The sequence below is a fragment of the Anoplophora glabripennis genome, unplaced genomic scaffold (genome assembly GCF_000390285.2).
Source record: "Anoplophora glabripennis isolate ALB-LARVAE unplaced genomic scaffold, Agla_2.0 scaffold21, whole genome shotgun sequence".
In the NCBI taxonomy this organism is placed as follows: domain Eukaryota; kingdom Metazoa; phylum Arthropoda; class Insecta; order Coleoptera; family Cerambycidae; genus Anoplophora; species Anoplophora glabripennis.
Window position 1 is genome coordinate 1,335,631 of NW_019416454.1, and position 19,113 is coordinate 1,354,743.

Consider the following 19,113-nt stretch of genomic DNA (forward strand, 5'->3'; position numbering starts at 1 on the left):
CCATAACACAAATGCTTCACCATAATACAAATGTTGTCTTGCTTCACCATAAATTAAAACGATATCCATCAACTCTGAGTTGCTATACACGCAAGCCATTTTTGACATTAACTACTAAAAAACTGATGTAAATAACACAGATAACAGGTAAAAACTACCGCAACGACGGATTTCAGTATTAGGAGTCACATGGCTCTCCACGCGTAATGCGAATGACGCTAGAGACTACAGTTGTCCAGCTATGTAGTGGTTTAATGTGCTATAACTTCAATAATTTTTGTCTCAGAAACTATAAGGATTTTACAAACATTTTTTTTACAATATTGACTCCATTTCTCATGCCGCATCTATTCCCAAATTTTTTTCCATAAGTTGTGAATCACCCTGTATATTTATCGATAACAGTCCAAAGACACTTTGTGGAATCAGTCGATTTTAATTTAAAATAATTTCGATATAAATTTAGCACTTCGAATACCCCTACATAGAATTTGAAACTAGAACGAAACTATTTGTGTTCTCCCATTGAATAACATTCTTGTATGGAAGCGGGCGGTCATCAGTTTGAACATTTAATCAACTAAGTAGTAAGTAAGCAACTAAACATAATTTAAATTTTAAAATGTTTAAAAAGCTTTCAAAAGAAATATTACTCAACCCCCAATGCCATTTAAATATTTTGTGATGCTTACCCTTGCTTGGGGGTGAAAGTGGCGGAGTCAAAAATACCAGCAAATGATGTTCTCCTTTAATCTGAAATCTATGGGTCTGAGCGTTTTTCTACAATCTTGACGCAGTTCCTGAAAATGGATCTGTTTCATTGTTATTTGGCCACCCTGTATATGCAAATGTAGATAATTTTATTACGGACACGGTGGTATTTGGTTCGGGTCTTCAAGACTTAACGTTCGGAAATTATAGAAGACAGTAGGGTGCGACAGATAAAAACTCTGTGTATAAGTTTATACTTGGAAGAAGAATGCTGAATAGCAGTTGCTTGCATGGGGCCTGCTCAGTTAAGGTAAGTGTGCATGAGTATTTCACCATAGTAAAATGGTCTGACATGGAACAAAAATGTCGACCAAACTTTGGCATATTGTATACATATTTTACTTTCGATTGGTAATGAATATATCCAAAAACTCAATAACTACATTCATGAAAAAAAATTAACTATAGTTTTTTATTAAAAACAGCTCTGGATGTCGACCAAATCAAAAACTCCATGGGCGAAGGTCGATCTAAGTCGGGATCTTGTACTAATACTTTTTTGACAGAATAATAAACACAAGACATTTATTTGAAAGATCTCATTATTTAACATTTTCAATCTGTCAATTTGAATATTTTATTTTGAATAATTATTTATTACCTACTAGCTATTAGATACTGTTAATGTAATTCAATACTACTTGGGCAGTTAGGATGTCTGCGGCGTTAGATGCTTTTTATATACCTTGATTTCCGCTACGCTACAATTACATTTAGTACCTGCCACAATAAATATATTTTGCTTTCTGGGAATTTACGAGCCATATAAATTATACGTTTTATTATTCGAGATTGTCCCAATTAAATGTATTTAGCAAATGAGATTAGAATAAGTAGGATGTAAACATAAATTAGTTGTTGTTTATTAGGGTACATAAGCACAAACCGAGTAGGTAAGGACCCGGATAAGTGTTAATTAGGATAGGGTATTAAAAGTAAGTACCTGGGGACAAGGATAAAAACCGAAAACATTTCGAGGCACGAATCAGATATCTTGGAGCCTAGTTCTTACTCGGTTGTGTCTCGTGTTACCAGCGAAATTAGTAGAATAAAGTTTTCCATGCTACTTAGAGTTTTTCTCCTGACTTGAAGACCAAACCACTATCTCCGGTATCGAAGAGTTTTGTATTTCATTTGACGATTTTTTTAGAAAAAAATTTTAGAATTTGTTTAAATTAGCCTAACATCTTCAACGGTTTGGGATACGCTGCATCTAAAGATTGTCATCCGCAGATGCATAGCGTTCCCATTACATTGTATTTTGGCATCCAGATAACACGTGCAGACTGTTAATAAACAGAGATAAACTAAACATAGACAGTTCCTAATTTTCCAGCGAATTGCCAACAAATCGTTGCTGTAAAAGTGCACACACCGTTAGGTTCTATTTAAAGTAACTATGCACCTCCAGGAATAGCGTATCATTATTTTTTTTATAGTACAGTTACTTCATCACATCTTAAAATAATTTAACGATGTGTTTAACCAACATCGGCTATGTGTAAGAAAGTAAATTGGACATTGTTAATTATGGTGAATGCGCAAATGTTACCGGGGCAATTTTCCAGATGCTTAACTTCACATGTCAGCTGCTTTAAGGACCATTCTGACTGTTCTGTGATAGTATAGAATTTAACTGTTATATTTAATTAACCTATCAGAAAAAAAATAGGTTTACAATTATTATGTCTGCTTTTATATCTTGGTTTTATATCTGCACTTTGTAGCTAAAATCGGTTTCACAATCCGTGTAGTGATTTTTTTTGAGTAAATAACCATCACGAAAATGGTAACCTCTGATAAATGAAATCGAGTATGTCACAATATCAGTAACTAAGAGTTGGGTTAAATTTTAGAGAATTTCTTTGCTTTTTATGCTTATGATGTCCATAACTTTTACATGAACCAGCAAAACAATTAAGGCCAGTTTTGAAAGATCTAACCAAAACCAAGTGAGTTTTTATTATTTCAAACTTCTGAAGCTACTTTAGGATTACCATTTTACATACTACAAATGGAAATTGATAAAATCTAAACTGCAATCTAAACACAGTTTAGTCGGTAATAGGTGAATACTATTTTATGCGCAAGACCACAACACTGAAGAAAATTAAAACCAACGGAATTGTTGGCGCTGATTTTGTACTTTATAACCTATTTGATTAGGTATCATGCCTATAAAAGCTACATTTTGAGGTTATAATAGATTTTATACCATAGTATAGTAGTTTCGATCCATATGGATTCAAAGAACAAAAAAATCCTCCTCGAATTTTTTGAAACTTGGGATGTTAATCTACTGTGAATTTTATGAGACCCGTGCTTTAAAAAAAAACAGGTAAAATAATTATGAAAGAAACAGTTAAAAGTTGATAAAATTCTGCATATTCTGAAAAAAAAATTCGTTTCGATAGGATGATTTGGGTGAAAATGACGGCCACTTGAAAAAAATATGCATTTTCACTTTCGGAATAACGCGGAAAAACAGAAAATGCAGGTCTCATAAAATTCAAAGTAGATTAACATCCCAAAGTTTAAAAAAAATCGATGCCTGTCTACATAAAAGTACCCTTTACTGGTAGTCATTGCACTCAAAAGAAATGATTGCATTGCGTTCATCATTAAATATGGGAGTAATAATAATAATAATAATAATACATTTATTTTCCTCAGCATTTCGAGAGCAATGACCACTTCTTGAGAACATTAAACTGAAAACAAAATTTATGGTAGTGTAAACGTAAAATATGTGTTAAATAGTAAACTACAATCTGCATGTCTATGTATAAATATTAGGCAAAGTTCAATATGGTTATTATCGATGTTTCTCATACTCTTGAATAACTTTAAATAAAGATATATCGAGAGATTTAAATAATTTACACAACGTTATATTTATTCAATTTTTTTTATTTTATTTTATTTGCTGATTTGGCAACCCAACATATTGATAAACAATACAAATTACAGGGTACACTATAAATAATAATATAATAATACCAGTGCGTGTACAAAAGTAAAATTAAATAAGTAATAACAAATTACAATATACATAGTAATAAAATAAATAAACAACCAATACTAATAAGTATTTACCTAATTTTAACATAATAATATGATTAAAGGTAAAAGAAAAAAAAGGAAAAAAACAAACAAAAAACAAAACACAACAAACAAAAAAAGAAGAGAATTGACGTCTTGGCGTCTAATCGAGTTGAAAGAGAGACTGAAAATGTCGATATGATTAAAAACCAAATTGTAAGATTTTTGCAACATACTAAATGGGGAGTTATTTGCAGCATTGGAGGCATACGCAGAGTGATAGAATAAATTTGAGGAGCGCGAAGTATATTGTTTAATATTAAATTATAGTGAACTCAAAATTTAGCTGCAGTGAATTTTCCCCATAAATAATTTATACAAAAAAGAACATAAGCGATATGTCTCCTGGAGCATAATTTTAACAGTCTACAGTGCTGTAAATTCGATTCATAGCTTAGTGGTAGCAAGTGCTTATTAAATCGATAGTTTAAGTTATAGATAAACTTTTGTTTGACTATCTCTAAACATTCGATATATTTAAGATATTGAGGATTCCACACTAACTTCGCAAACTCAAGATGAGATCGGACCATGGAATTATATAATATGATCAAGGGACCTGGGATCACGAAAGGATTTAGTTACACGCAAAATAAATTCAAGACCTTACGCACAACAGTTTCAACATGAATTTCGAAAGACAGTTTAGAATCCAAAGTGACACCCAGATCTCTAATGGAGTTCACTTTTTGTAGCAGAGTGTTGTTTATTTTATAATTAAAATCAATATTATTTTTTAGACGGGTGAATTTAATGAATTGACATTTATTAATATTCAAGAACAATTTGTTAAAGTTACAGTAATTGGCGAAACGGTCGTGATCAGATTGAATACTCAGACAATCAGCAATAGATGAAATTCTTGAACATATTTTCAAATCGTCAGCATAAAGTGCATACTCAGAGTAGCGGAAACAGGAGCCAATGTCATTAATAAATAAGGAAAAGAGCAATGGTCCCAAATGAGAGCCCTGCGGTATACCTGATGTAACGTAAACAAAATTTGACGTAGAGTTATTGATTGACAGACATTAGAGATTAGATTAATTTGTAGCGTTTAACCACCTATAGTAGTGTCATATTCGATTCAAAGTAATAAATCATTGCCTGTGAAGGGATCCAGTGCAGTACGGTTTTAAGGGGTTTATAAATTAAATAATTTCTTTATGCATTATGAAGGGATGAAGTGATCAGTTCACGCCTGGCACCCCTGTTCCTACAAAAATTGGATTTTATCCATCTTAATAGATTCCCATGTATACTGACATTCTCCAACTTTATGAACAATGTAGGATGATGTATTTTATCAAAGGCCTTGGAGAAATCGGTGCACACGGCATCTACCTGATTTTATATTTCCAGAATTTCTATTATTTTTTGTACATATGATACAAGATTAGTAGTAACCGACCTACCTTGAAAAAAACCATATTACTCCTCTACAATATTATTTACTTACCTCCGTATTTATTTGTATTATAGTTAAGGTACCTAGTTAAAACACTATGCTATATTACTACGCCACAAATGAATCTAAACATGTCTACTGACGAACTAGCACAATTTTTTGGTTGAGCCACATCAAGTCATGTAAATTCACATTTATGTTCGTATATTTCTATCAAATATAGTAAAAACACATAAAGCATTAGGAATAATATATTTTAAAATGTAAAAGTACAACGCAAAAGGTAAATATACATCACAAAAAGACAATATACAGTGTATCGTGTATGTTCAATGAATTTGCATTTTTCGTGTGTAAAAATCCTACGTAATTTTTCACAATTTTTAATAATGCTCATAGGACTTCGCTCGTAAACTAGTATTTCAAATAACTATAATGCGGCGATTACACTGATCGAGAATTTGTACGAATATCTATTCATACAAATCATGCGAATCCTACAAAGAAATTTTCCAGACGAAATTATTTCGACTTTATCCGAATTTCGATCAATGCAGAAATCGGATTTACTACGTGTGTAAAGCCAGCATTATGTTTCACATACGAAGTCGTAAACTAATCCGCGGACTTAAGACAAAACAGACAGGACATGGTCTTTTTCACTAGCCTACACACACACACCTCGCAGCGTCTTCGGCGTCATGCCTGTGCCGTTACGAAAGTGATAAAAATAAATGGCTTAGTAATACCATCTCCGACGTACCTGAAACAATTACCTTGACTTATTTTCACGCATAAACAGCCCGAGAAGCGTAAACATAGCGGGTTAATAATTAATTAGCAACAGATCCGCGACGCAGATGAATTTCGGGCTTCGGAACACGCGAAAACAAATTTAGTTTCACATACACTGATAAAAATTGTGGAAATTCGTACAGGCTTTTTACATATTTGTAACTGTTTTTATACGAATAAAGGTGTGAATTTACATGACCTGATTTGGCTCGACCAATCGGATTAATCATGTGATCACCCTACGCAGTGTTACCGCTCATGTATAGAGAACTGTGCTAGTTCTTCAGTAGGCATGTTTAGATTAATTTGTAGCGTTTAACCACCTATAGTAGGATCATATTCGATGCAAAGTAATAAATCATTGCCTGTGACATGATCCAGTGTAGTACGGTTTTAAGGGGTTTAGAAATTAAATAATTTCTTTATGCATTATGAAGGTATGAAGGGATCAGTTCACGTCTGGCACCCCTGTTCCTACAAAAATTGCTTTATTCTCATAAACTATTTATTTTAAATGTAATTTATTATAAATCCAACTTGTTTTTTAAATTCCACATATTATGTACTACATTTTACCTCTGTACGCGCACTGTTGTTTACTTGTTTTTTGGAGGCGGTCTCTGATTGACGACCAAGCTCGCTAGATTAGTATTTAACGTATAACCGTCCACTTCGTACACTCGATGTACCTGAGCGACTGCAGCTACTACCAGAACACAATACGTGTGATGCGGTATTTCAGATTTTGATAAAAGGCCGACAATTTTTTGATCTACTTTGCATCGAATACGTTCCTACTATAAGTATAATGTTATAAATAGAGATAGGTAAATAATACGACTTTTTGTAAATTATATACATCTCTCGGTATATCTTCATTGAAAGTTATTAAACAGTAGAACATCAATAATAATCGTATTGAACGTTGTCTAACCTTTACACATGCATAAACATCTAAATTGTAGCTTACTATTTAAGACCTACTTTATTTATTGTTTTACTTACACTATACTCGTGTTTTATTTTCAGTTTAATGTTCTCAAGAAGTGGTCATTGCTCTTGAAATAGTTCAATGATTCCATTGTGAAAAAAAGTTACTATTACTTATTTCGTAAACATGTTCTTTCTACTCAAATTATTTAGCAAAGTTCTGCAAAAAGACTGTAGTAAGCATGCAAGCAACAATGGATTTCTGCGTACTCTGCCATATTGTTTTATTTTAATTTGTTAGAAAAGGCGTGTTGAGGATTTTGATGTAAGCAAACACGTGAAAGCATCCAGATGTTTATGAAATCGCGATGATGTTGACTTTAAACTCTTGATGTTGTGAAACGTCGATAAAAATTCGATTAATACCTAATTAATATAAATCGCAAATGATGTTTGTTGTAATTACACAGCGTCACAAGTGGGCTGGGCTGTGGATCCTATGCGCTGAATCCGAATTCAAAGTAAGAATTCCCAGATTGGTTCGTGTTTTAATCCTAACATCAAAAAATTCCCCCTGGAAAAGGTATTCGAGATTTCATGTTGACTTGGTCAGCGAGTGATTGCAAAAACATAGAAATTCATGATCTCATTCACCGTAAGGTTGATTATATACCGAATTGATTTAACTAGATAAAACATTATTTTAAAAAAATTAAGGTGACCTATTGATTCTAGATTGTTTAGAATTTTATTGTTAAAGTTAAGGTGTCCAGGATTAGTAGCTGTTTTACGTGTTAAGTATAGAATTAATAAGCATCGAAAATAACTTTGAACTTTATATTATCCTGAATATAAATAAATTTCATAAGAAATAACCATATTGTTTTTAATTTTGATTCTCAAATTACTAAAATTATTGTAAATATTGTTAAAAGATAATTTATAACTACACTATAATTAGTTTTTTTCTAATGCGATTTATTGAATTAGTAAAACATACTAAACTTAGTATTATCCTATAACACCAGTGGTGCTTTCGACATTTAATGTCTTACTACTGTTTTGTCTATATAGATTTTATTTTAGAGCATGACTTTTACAGTTCGATATACTCAGAAGAATCCTGTGAAGTTTCATCTCGATCTAGAGAACCGTTTCTTTGTTTCAAACAGTCAAGCTTTTGAAAAAAATTAAAGAGTCACGTTTTTTGAGCTTAAACACTTCATAATCATAATTAAAATGGAAAAAAATTGTTTTTGAGGTTTTCTCACAATTTCACCGCTAATAACGTTTAAATTGATGAAAAAAACAAAGTTTTTTCCTTGTTTTTTTGGAAAACCTTCCAGACATTGAAGAAAACAAAATCCAATTGTTTCCAGCACGATTCGGCTTTTCCGTCCTATGCTTTTCTATTTTTCAATTTCATATCAAAAGCGAAGCAAACAACAAGAATTTCTTTCACTTGGTTTGAAATCTTCGTATGTCCAGTCTTCCTAATTTTTGTATGCCTCTTTCGACAAAAATATGCTAGAATAGACGAAATAAAAATAAAATAAACTTCAAACACTGTCAAAAATAGAAACTAATAGATAGAATAGTAAACAAATTAACAAAACAGTCAGAGGTATCGGTATCCTCATGATGTTCATTAATAAAATGAGCGTTACTTAAAAAATCTTTTATCGCACGTATAAAAACAGTAGAATTTAACGACCTAAGTAGTTGCCAAGTTGAGTTTATTGTAAATATTTAAAATGGGTTTCTTTTAGATAGTATAGTTGGGATATGTCTTTCTGTATACTAATTTTTTTAAATTCCACGTTATAGATAAGAATAATAAGGAAATTACACACAAGAATGTGGTTGAAGTTTAATTTATTTCAATCTAATTAGCCTGATATTAGAGAAATCAATAGCATCCTTCCGTTCATGGTGAAAAAGGGTGTAATACAAAAATATAACACTATTTTCATATACATCTGGACAAAATTACATTTTATACAGAGTGTAACCTTGAGTGGGGGTCATAGTTATACACAGGCCAACGTTGACCTTTAGAAACACGCATCAATAGTTTATTTTTTCAAACTCCGTCGAGAATTTAATTTGTTTAACCTTTTCCTTGGGACAAGTTAGTCTGACCTCAAACAATATCGCAACGCATGCATAATTGGAAGCTGGGCTATGCATTGTTGTCAAATGTAGTTTTTAGTAGAATGACCTTCAACAATTATCAGGCGCGCCACAAGGTTCCATCTTAAAACCACTTCAATTTATAATATCTATCAATGACATTGTAAATTGTATATTTGAATACATGTGACGTACTATGAAACACAAATGAGTTATCTGAAGTATGATTTTTTAATTAAAAGTGACCACTCTGAAATAGTGTGTCTAATATTGAAATTACATTTTCAAAAGTGAAGTTGACTAACCTGAAATACAACTGACACTTTCTGTAGTATTTATAGAAAATACAATTAAAATACTACATAATTTGACTCTTTCTTCCAGAAATAATTAGATAATTAGGATTTCAGTTATTAATCTTTAACAATTTAAAATCATATTTAACTTATATTTTCCAAGAATAAAGCACCCGTGTATTCATTATCCTATTCTGTATACTCGAAAGGCTATTGATTTTAAAAATACCCCTTTCTAACAGATATCAAGATGTAGTATATTAACAATCAATCAACAACTGATCGACGTCGAAAATAAATTTCGGGTGCCCAAGGGAAAACCGCGAGTGTTGAAATTGGTTTGTTTTATTTGCAAACACATCCAGGTACCTGGTGAGATACGGAGAACCGGTGCAGTTTGCGAAAAATGTTAGGAAACGCGAAGTTGTGTACTATTTTCGTTAGGCGTATGCAGTAGTAAGCGGAGTAATTACTGATGGTTGCTGCGTAGCGAGAACAGGTGAGTTTTATCGGAAAATAAATCACTGATTTTTATTGTATGTTTTTGGTAAGCCGATTTTTCCATTACACATGCTTTAGACAACCATTAATCTGTTCTTTAGTGTTGAAATTTTCCACCCACCATGTCTCTTGATTGCTAATACATCAACTCCTGTATTAGCCAGTAACGTTGCGGATGTTCTTCGGAATGAATGACCTGTATATATTTCAGGATGTTCTAGTTTCAAAAACTGTGCAATCTTATTAGGAATCGTAGAAAGGGTATTATTGCCGATTAGTTGGTTGTAACATCTACCTGCTTGATGACGCATAAAAAAGGAATTTAATTCTGGAATTGTAACTACAATAATGACATCGAAATTTTTAAAATTGACTTAATCATTGAGTATTCACTCCACCAACTCGCCGGTAACTTTAAAGTTATTGACTTCTCCATGAAATAAGCTAGCAGTGACATTTCAGAAATACCAGTATTTTTGTTCTCGCGCCATTCTTTGAAAATTCTATATGTATGCTCGTCCGTAGCGCACTTTCGACTTATCGGGCAATAAAAATTCGCAGGCACTTTCTATTTGAAAATCACTCATTTAGAAATAATAATTCAAAACCAGCAAAATTGCAACTTATGTAGCTTTGTTTATAAACACCTTAGAAACGACAAAATCCAAACAACCAAGGCGACTTTGCAAGATTTCGAATAATGTCAAAATGAATTGATTGAAGAAATGTCAAAAAATAAACCTAATCTTTATTTCATGAACCACAAAGAACTGTGGGAGCAGGTTAAATGTTATACACCACACAGCAGTTAAGTATAATTTACCTCCTCTATGGTAATAATAACAATTTTTCAATATTAAATCGTCATTTTTCCCGTCTTAGAAAAAAATAATGTACAAATTATACACGAGTAAAAATATTAGATTTTAACTCTCGGTGTTATGTCTCTCTCTCAAGCTAAAATCTAATCTTTTTTTCCCTTGTATAATAAATAATTATTTTTAACACGAATTGCAAAACTAATTTAACTTAGACCAAGAATGTATCCAAGAATTTTTGAAAAATGTATTTTGTTACTTAAAAGTAATTCAAATTCAACAATTCCAAAAAAGTTACAGTGTCTCGTAAATGAAACCCTAAATAAAAATTTTGAAGTGTAAAAAATGATGAGAAACATACATTTCATCTAAAGAACGATACATTTAGATCATAACCGTGGATAAAAACAGCATCTCCTCTACCATTCTTTCCTCCGTCAGCACTCAATTTGTTTTTTTTATTAAAATTACAGAAAACGTACACCAACACAGAATAAAAGTCTATGCAAAATTTCATCTCAATGTCTTTAAAAGCAACGGAGTTAATAATAGCAAAATGTATTATATCTACCAAGAAAGTTGTATTGTAAAACCGCCCATTCATTCTGTCCGATTATAGCCGATGTGAAGTAATTAAATTCGTGTATTTGTGGACATAAAATAATGTGACTTCTAAGAACATACTCTTCGTCGTTCGGAAGTGAGTTTATAAAACTGCATTTTATGATGAGGTACATCGAAAAAGAATTTATTTAAATACCAGCAGAAACCACATTTACCCTATATTCTCAGTCCGACACTGTTTCCCAGTATAAGAAAATAAAAAGTAACTCTACTCAAGCATCGTCACACGAAACTTAAGACTCACCCTGCGTCGCCCAAATAGGTCAAGCTCAGTGTGGTTATTTGCAGGTCACGAGCACCCATGTGACTAGATTTATTTACCCCCAAAGACAACAACTGAATCCCAGAACAGTTCAAAACGCTGTTAGAAGACTGCGAAAGACCAGTGTGGACAATAAAGTTTCTTAAATTGCGAAGAAAACACACATTAGGTGTTTGGAGGAAGGCACCTTGTATAATCGAAAAGAAAAATCCTGACCTTCGACTAGTTGTGCACGTTTTGGGAACCACTGATGTAACTTACAGTTACAGCACACACAACAAATCAGAGCCATCATATGGGAACATAATATCTATCAGATCATGAGGTGACGTAACTGAAATATTTATTAACACTAACACAGTTTAGATGTATATAGTTTACATGTAAAATTAGGATAACGGACCACTTTTTATCATTTTTATTAGATATTCTTGGGAATGTGGGAAATATAATTTTTATTTTAATTCGATAACTTGTACTCTTTTAATGGCCATCCGTATATAATTAAATTTTAGATATTAGTTCTACGTTATAAAATTTAGAATATAATAAACCTAGTTTAAATATATTAATATAACTTGCGTGACATGTTTTCACGCAATACACTTTATGTTAACTCTTACGTTAAGTTTATGGAGCCCAGAATAAGAATCATATTCTATTTTGGATTGGATTATTATTGTTATGCCGGATACCGCATTCTATTCTTGTTCTTTGTCGCCTTTTGTTTCTTATTTCATTTTCCTGTTTTCAAAGAGCCGGAAACTGCTGAAATATTTTTACTTAATTACAATTCAACTGTCTTTAGTGCTACATTTTTATGTTATTGGCTATTGGCAATTGAATTGGGAGCTTGGTAGGTTATTGCAGTTTTGTTTTTGTTTCGTCTAGAACACCCGTTAAGTGTTTTGTCGATTGAGTTTATAAATTTTGATAGTTTCTTTTAATATAATCGGGTTGTTCTTGTAACAGCTTTTCTACAATCAACGTGTGACAGATACATATGTGTATGTTTGGTCGTTCAGTCAAAATATATATTTCCTAACATGCAGAGTGATTAGAATTAAATAATACATCATTGAATATAATTTTAGGTTTCAAATTTTTATGAAAACTTTAACACAAATTTTGCATTTTTGTACAAAAAATATCTATGCAGTTTATGTATTAGAAAGTCTCTACTGAGATTTTGATTACGTATTGAAATTTTTTAACTGGCTTTTCACTTTTATTTTTAATTGTGAAGCTGTTTATGCAATAAGAATGACTTGTATATCAAATAACTACTGTGAATAATAGTTATTTATTGTATAAATGTAAGTGGATAAGAGGCAGTTAAAACACTAATGCGATACAACATTTATCCATAATCAGTCAGAATTATTGAAATTTAATAAAAAAATATTCGCACTTGATATTTCTTACTAGTTACTACTCAATGAAACGTGGTAGGTTTTGTTACACCTACTACTGCTATGGTACGTTGTTTATTATCAATTATTTAATAAACAGTTCTATCTGAATTTGGTAAAAATGCAAAAAAGTAATTGTGTTCCTGTGGCTGTTTTTGAAGAAGCTCAAGAAGCAATTTTCCATTTATTGCTAGCGAAATTCAGGAAACATTACGAATTTAACGAATTGAGGGGAAAACGGAGAGTAATGACAATAAATGAAGAAGTCATGCTATCGTATTTTTTAAATTTGAAGAAAAAGTATTTCATCTATGTGGTCGAAGTATTCGATGTTGAAGGCTACTACAAAGGTCTACAAAAATATAGATATTGGAAAATATAACAAGCTTAGTGCTTATTTGAAGAGTGAATCGAGAGGATACAGAGCAAAAACTTCTGCAGTATTGGAAAGAGACCATTATTGAAGAATTTTTTACTCGGGCTTCCGATAAGGAATATTTAATGATTAAGGTAATATCTCTACCTTTTACATGTTGTTAGGTATATAGTGAACTTCGAACTATTTTCGGTTGCATAATGGAGGTTTCTGGTGCCTGTCAATGCTGCGAATTGACAAATTTGAAAATTAGTGACGTACAGGATGTTGGCAATTACCAACTTGATTCAATACCTGACACCATTTCAAGAAAATTTACAATTATAGAAGAAGGATTTTGCATGAATGCTGTTGAAATATGTAGAAAATATATTTCCCTGCGTCCAATTCGCCTAACACAAGACAGATTTTTTTTAAGATACATCAATCAAAAATGTACTTCTCAGCGTGTTAGAATCAATACATTTGCGAAGGTATCTTCAATAGTTGCTTCATTCCTGAATATCGCAATTCCAGAAGCATATACAGGCCATTGTATGAGGCGCACTTCAACAACTTTATTGTCCAATAAAGGCTGATCTTATAACCATCAAACGGCATGGTGGATGGAGGAGCTCCACTGTAGCAGAAAATTATCTTGAGGAGTCTATAAGTATCTAACAAACTTGATATTGCGAGGAAAACCCTAAGAAAATATAGCTGTTCCTTACAAGAAGAGACATCCGTAACTTGTGCAAATTCTTCATAAACTTCATCAGATGTTATGCGTTGTGAAAATGATGGTAACAGTACTACAAGGGTTGTTATTAACGGAAAGGAAGTTAAATGTGATAAAACAAAAAACGAACGTTAATAAGTAAATAAATTAAACTTGATTTATTGTAGGCTTATTATTTTTTCATTATTCTATCTGTGAAATAAAGTTTATTCCACTAATGGATAAAGTATCACTTTAGACGATTCATATGTGTGGATAAAAGTCAGATTTATAAGGTGATTGTGGATAAAAAGTATACATTAATAATTCAGTTATAACAGTATCGTAAGAAGTACGACAACCAGATTTAGGTTATTTTTATGTGTATAAAACAGCTTAAAGATTTTTTGTACTATTTTAACGTAGTGGGTGTTTATTGTACTGCAATTTTCTTAATTTTATCTACCGTTTAAACATAAAATTTAACGATGGTCTCTTTTTTTGTAAATTTTATTAGGGTCTAAAAAATATGACCTAAGCTATCGCTTTAAAGATTAAAAATAACTGCGATACATGATGGGCCAGTTTTCAAATTCATCAATGGAAAATCCGCTTCTATCAAAATTTCAACAAAACGTTCTTAAATTAATTGCTTATCATTCGGTGAATTCCATAGAATCATTTTAATAAAATGGGTATTTCCATCTAGTTGCTCATGAAAGCTAGAGGGGGCTCGGTGATGGATGGATACAAATAATAATAATAATGTCAAATTATTTTTTTATCGTTTTTTTTTAATCACGTCAATAATGTTCCAAACTCATTAATGACCAATAGCCTCGTATTTACCTACAACTAGGGTTACCAGATCTATTTCATGACAGACCCGGAGATATGACTCGTTTGTATAATTGATGCCTTAAAAAGGAGGTTATGCAAATGCGATCAGATAATCTGGGAGACAAATTGTTGTTTTCGAAGAAATGGATGTCAAAAAAAAACGCAATTAGAAAAATATCTACTTCGTGGCAGATATCAGAAATGTTTTTTCCGCAACAAAGAAAACCCGGAGAAATGACATGTTAACCCGGAGCCCGGAGATGTACCATCAAAACCCGAAGACTCCGGGTGAAACCCGGAGATCCGGCAACCCTACCTACAACTGCAAGTGCGCTCAAACTGCACATGTTCACGCTAAAAATTTCGCAACTCAAAGGAATTATTCTAAATCCAGTATACCGCGCTATAAATATCCCAACAAAATACTGGGTTCGGATTTCGCGGAATACACTTTTCGATTCGCAATTGTTTATTTTACTTGTTTTAAGTAAGTTCGCTTCCTGTTTCAGAAGCATAAGTCGAGGAGTCGGTCGCATTCCCTGGTTAGCGCTAATATGGAGGACGCGGACAGCAAAAGTCTTCAGGGGGGGCCGAAGTTCGACGTCAAAGTGTCAAAGGCCATGGGAAGGTAAGAAACCTTTTATGTTTTTAAGCTGCGTGGATAAATTTTTTGAATAATAATAATAATAATAGGTAGCTGTTTTAAATTTAAATAAAAAATTTATTGTCCCCCCAGTGTAGTATACAGGCTGTTTCAGTTCGAGTGAATCAAACTAATAACCACAAATAGAACTCAATAAATAATTCAGAATTGCCTTATTATAAAGCAAGGGGGCTTAGTCGGTTTCTAAAATCATATTATTTATGAGATCTTTGGTATGCTTATAACAAATTATTTCAATTTTGGTGTAATGTTAAAAAGGTATACTTCCACAATGGGGGGAAGATTGTTTACAGGCTGGTTAATTATGGTATAATTTTTACATAAATACACGTTTTTCGCTTATAACTTTTTTCCGTTCATTTCCGCGAGAAACGTTTTTCTTTCGCCTTTAAAGGACCTACAAAACTAGCCCTCGAGCGTCAAAAAATATTGATTGGATCAAAAGTTATAAACAGAAGAAGATTATTTATGACTTTTGAATTAAACATTTATAAACTGCGTTATTATTACCAGAACGTTTTGGCATCGCATCCTCTCATACCTTATCACTGTCTAATAACTCACACGAAATCTGAAACCGGTAAGTTGAATAGTTTACAAGTTATGACCTTATAAACAAATTAACTCATTATTAGTCTGGACGATCCCGAGCATCTTCCACAATCGCACTGATTTTTTTCATTGTAGATCTCATAATTGAAATCTATAATTTTTTTTAATTTCAAATTTGCAACCTGGAATTTTTTTTTATTTTTTAGCCTTAGTACGCGCGTGATATAGTTATATATTATTACATATTCGGAAAGCTTCTGAAAAGAGCTTTAAGTTAAAAAAAAAATCCTCAAGATTCGTTGCAAAACAACGAAGTTAAGGACTGTCAAAGTTGACGGCCTATTGTTAAACAAATTAGGTTGGTAGCGGAAAAAATGTCATAACCGGCAATCCGAGTACTTTCCCAGATAAAAATATTTTATTTGTGGAAGTATGTTAAGTGCATAAGAAATATTGTCAAAAGTCAGGGGGTCGCTTGATTTTCGGCGAGCCGTGGCGCGGCGGAAGGGTGGGGGAAGCGAACGACAGCGAGTCCGAAGAAAATGACGATAATATTCAAAGTCCTGCCGTTAAAAAAGCGAAATTCGCTTGAAAATAATATATTTGACAATCTGTAACTCCGTTGTTTTTCAACGAATCTTAACGATTTTTTTTTAACTTAAAGCTCTTTTCATAAGCTTTCCGAATATGTAATAATATATTACTATATTACGCGCGTGCGTCGTATATTTCATTTTGTAACTAAGGCTAAAAAATAAAAAAACTTTCCAAGTTGCAAATTTGAAATTTAAAACAAAATGATAGATTTCAATGTACTATTATGAAATCTACAATGAAAAAAATCAGTGCGATTGTCGAAGATGCTCGGGATCGTCCAGACTAATAATTAGTCAATTTGTTTATAAGGCCATAACTTGTAAACTATTCAACTTATCGATTCCAGATTTCGTGTGAGTTATTAGACAGTGATAAGGAATGAGAGGATGCGATGCCAAAACGTTATGGTAATAATAACGTAGTTTATAAATGTTTAATTCATAAGTCATAAATAAACTTCTTCGGTTTATAACTTTTGATCTAATCAATATTTTTTGACGCTCGAGGGCTAGTTTTGTAGGTCTTTTGAAGACGAAAAAAAGTACGTTACTGTTTTCTCGTGGAAATGAACGGAAAAAAGTTATAAGCCAAAAACGTGAATTTACGTAAAAATTATACAATTAAACAACCTGTAAACAATCTTCCCGCCATTTGTATGACTGTGGAAACTAATAAGTTATTGTACATAATATTTAGCATCTATAGTGATAAATTCAGCTTGCCGAAACAAAAAGTCGCGTCCAACTCTATATTTCCGAGTATCGTTTTTCCGAAAATCTCAGTCGAGACCGTTCTTCTGATCTAAGAAATTTAACGAACTAAACTAGACTAGTAGAATACGGTATTTTGGGGTCTGAAATTGGGTCGAAAAAGTACGCTCTTAACGATTTCAGACAAATATTCTAGATAAAAGCAATAGTTTAAAAAACGTACCTATATCATTGCGATGCAATAAAAGATTAATTATTTGATTTTGTGCGTAAATTGCATTCGTCGCCGTCGTAATTCAACATTGAATGTTCAAAAGAGACCGGATAAATAAATACGTTGCCAAATTTATATTTTCATTGCCAGAAAGCTTAATTCTAGTTCTAATACGTTAGTACTCCATAATTTGTAAATATAAATTACTTCAAACAATGTAAGGATGACGTCTAAGACATTGCGATTATTTTTCTTTACATCTTTATGAGTATGCAATTTTTATGACGCATTCTTAAAACAGATTTTGAAGTAGAAATAACGCTTCCAAAAAGTGAATGTTTTCAATTTATGGAAAAGTCAAAAATAAACTGGTATAATGTACCATTTTCCACCGAAAATAATCATCCCGACAAGTTTTTATTTTTGACTTTAGAAAAACAACTTTTTACAAATAGTCTAGATTTTTGGCTTTTTGGCTTTCAAATATCACTAGAAATTAAAATTTTTCTATGCGCATAAAAAAAACGTGGGCTTAACTTTTGGCGGTACAATATGTTTAAAAAATTCGAAAAATCATATTTTTCTTGCTACTTAATAATGTATCTTTTCCAGAGTTGATTTTAGGCGAAAATGGAAGAGGAAAAAAAATGAGTGTAATTAAATTTTTTACAAAATATGACTAGTTACAAATCGAATGAATCATGATTATTATTGTAAAAATCGAAAAAATCGCCAAAATTGGGGTTAAAAAACGTTACTTTTTATGGAATTTCGTTGGAGTCTTTAAATTGGGTATAGAACCTTCATACTTGGCTCAAGAAAACTTCATGTTATGTAGAATCATCACACCAAATTTCATCAAAATCGGTTTGATAGATTTTGCATAATAAATTTGCAACCCAGATTTTGAAAAGAAAATTGCAAATATTCAAAATTTTGCACAGCAAAAACCAAGGCCCTTGGATACATAAAAATTTAATCACATATAGAAGGGCACTCAAGCTTTCAAACGCTTTTTGAAATATTCGAAAACATTGGTCGAATTTTTATACTTATAAACAATAACTTTGTGAATATTCAATCAAATCAAAATTTTTAAAGCAGGTTTTAAAAGTTATTAAGTATGAATAAAATATTATTGATTTTTTATAATTAATTTATTAATCTAATCATTTCTATTGTGATTAAAGTATAATTCAAATATTATTTATTGTTTAAAATATAAGCAAATGAGAAATTAACTCATTATATTAGATACAAAAATACAAAATTATAGTACAAAAATTCGACCAATGTTTAAATAAGCGCCAGAGCTCTCCTAATTGACGGATTCGAATTTTTCAAAAAGCGTTTGAAAGCTTGAGAGCCCTTCTATATGTGATTAAATTTTCAAGTATCTAAGGGCCTTGGT

The 19,113-nt window shown here is 31.8% G+C and overlaps 1 protein-coding gene across 2 annotated transcripts in view; it reads left to right on the top strand.

Moving 5' to 3' along the window:
- The window catches only part of LOC108906037 (protein msta), a 69,521-nt gene that overhangs the window by 32,402 nt on the left and 18,006 nt on the right, over positions 1–19,113 (top strand). For both annotated transcript variants that reach the window (XM_018709189.1, XM_018709181.1), the window contains exon 2: positions 15,475–15,593. In XM_018709189.1, coding sequence (XP_018564705.1) covers positions 15,520–15,593 — 74 coding nt within the window. In that variant the 5' untranslated portion in view covers positions 15,475–15,519. The remainder of the gene's footprint in view (positions 1–15,474; positions 15,594–19,113) is intronic.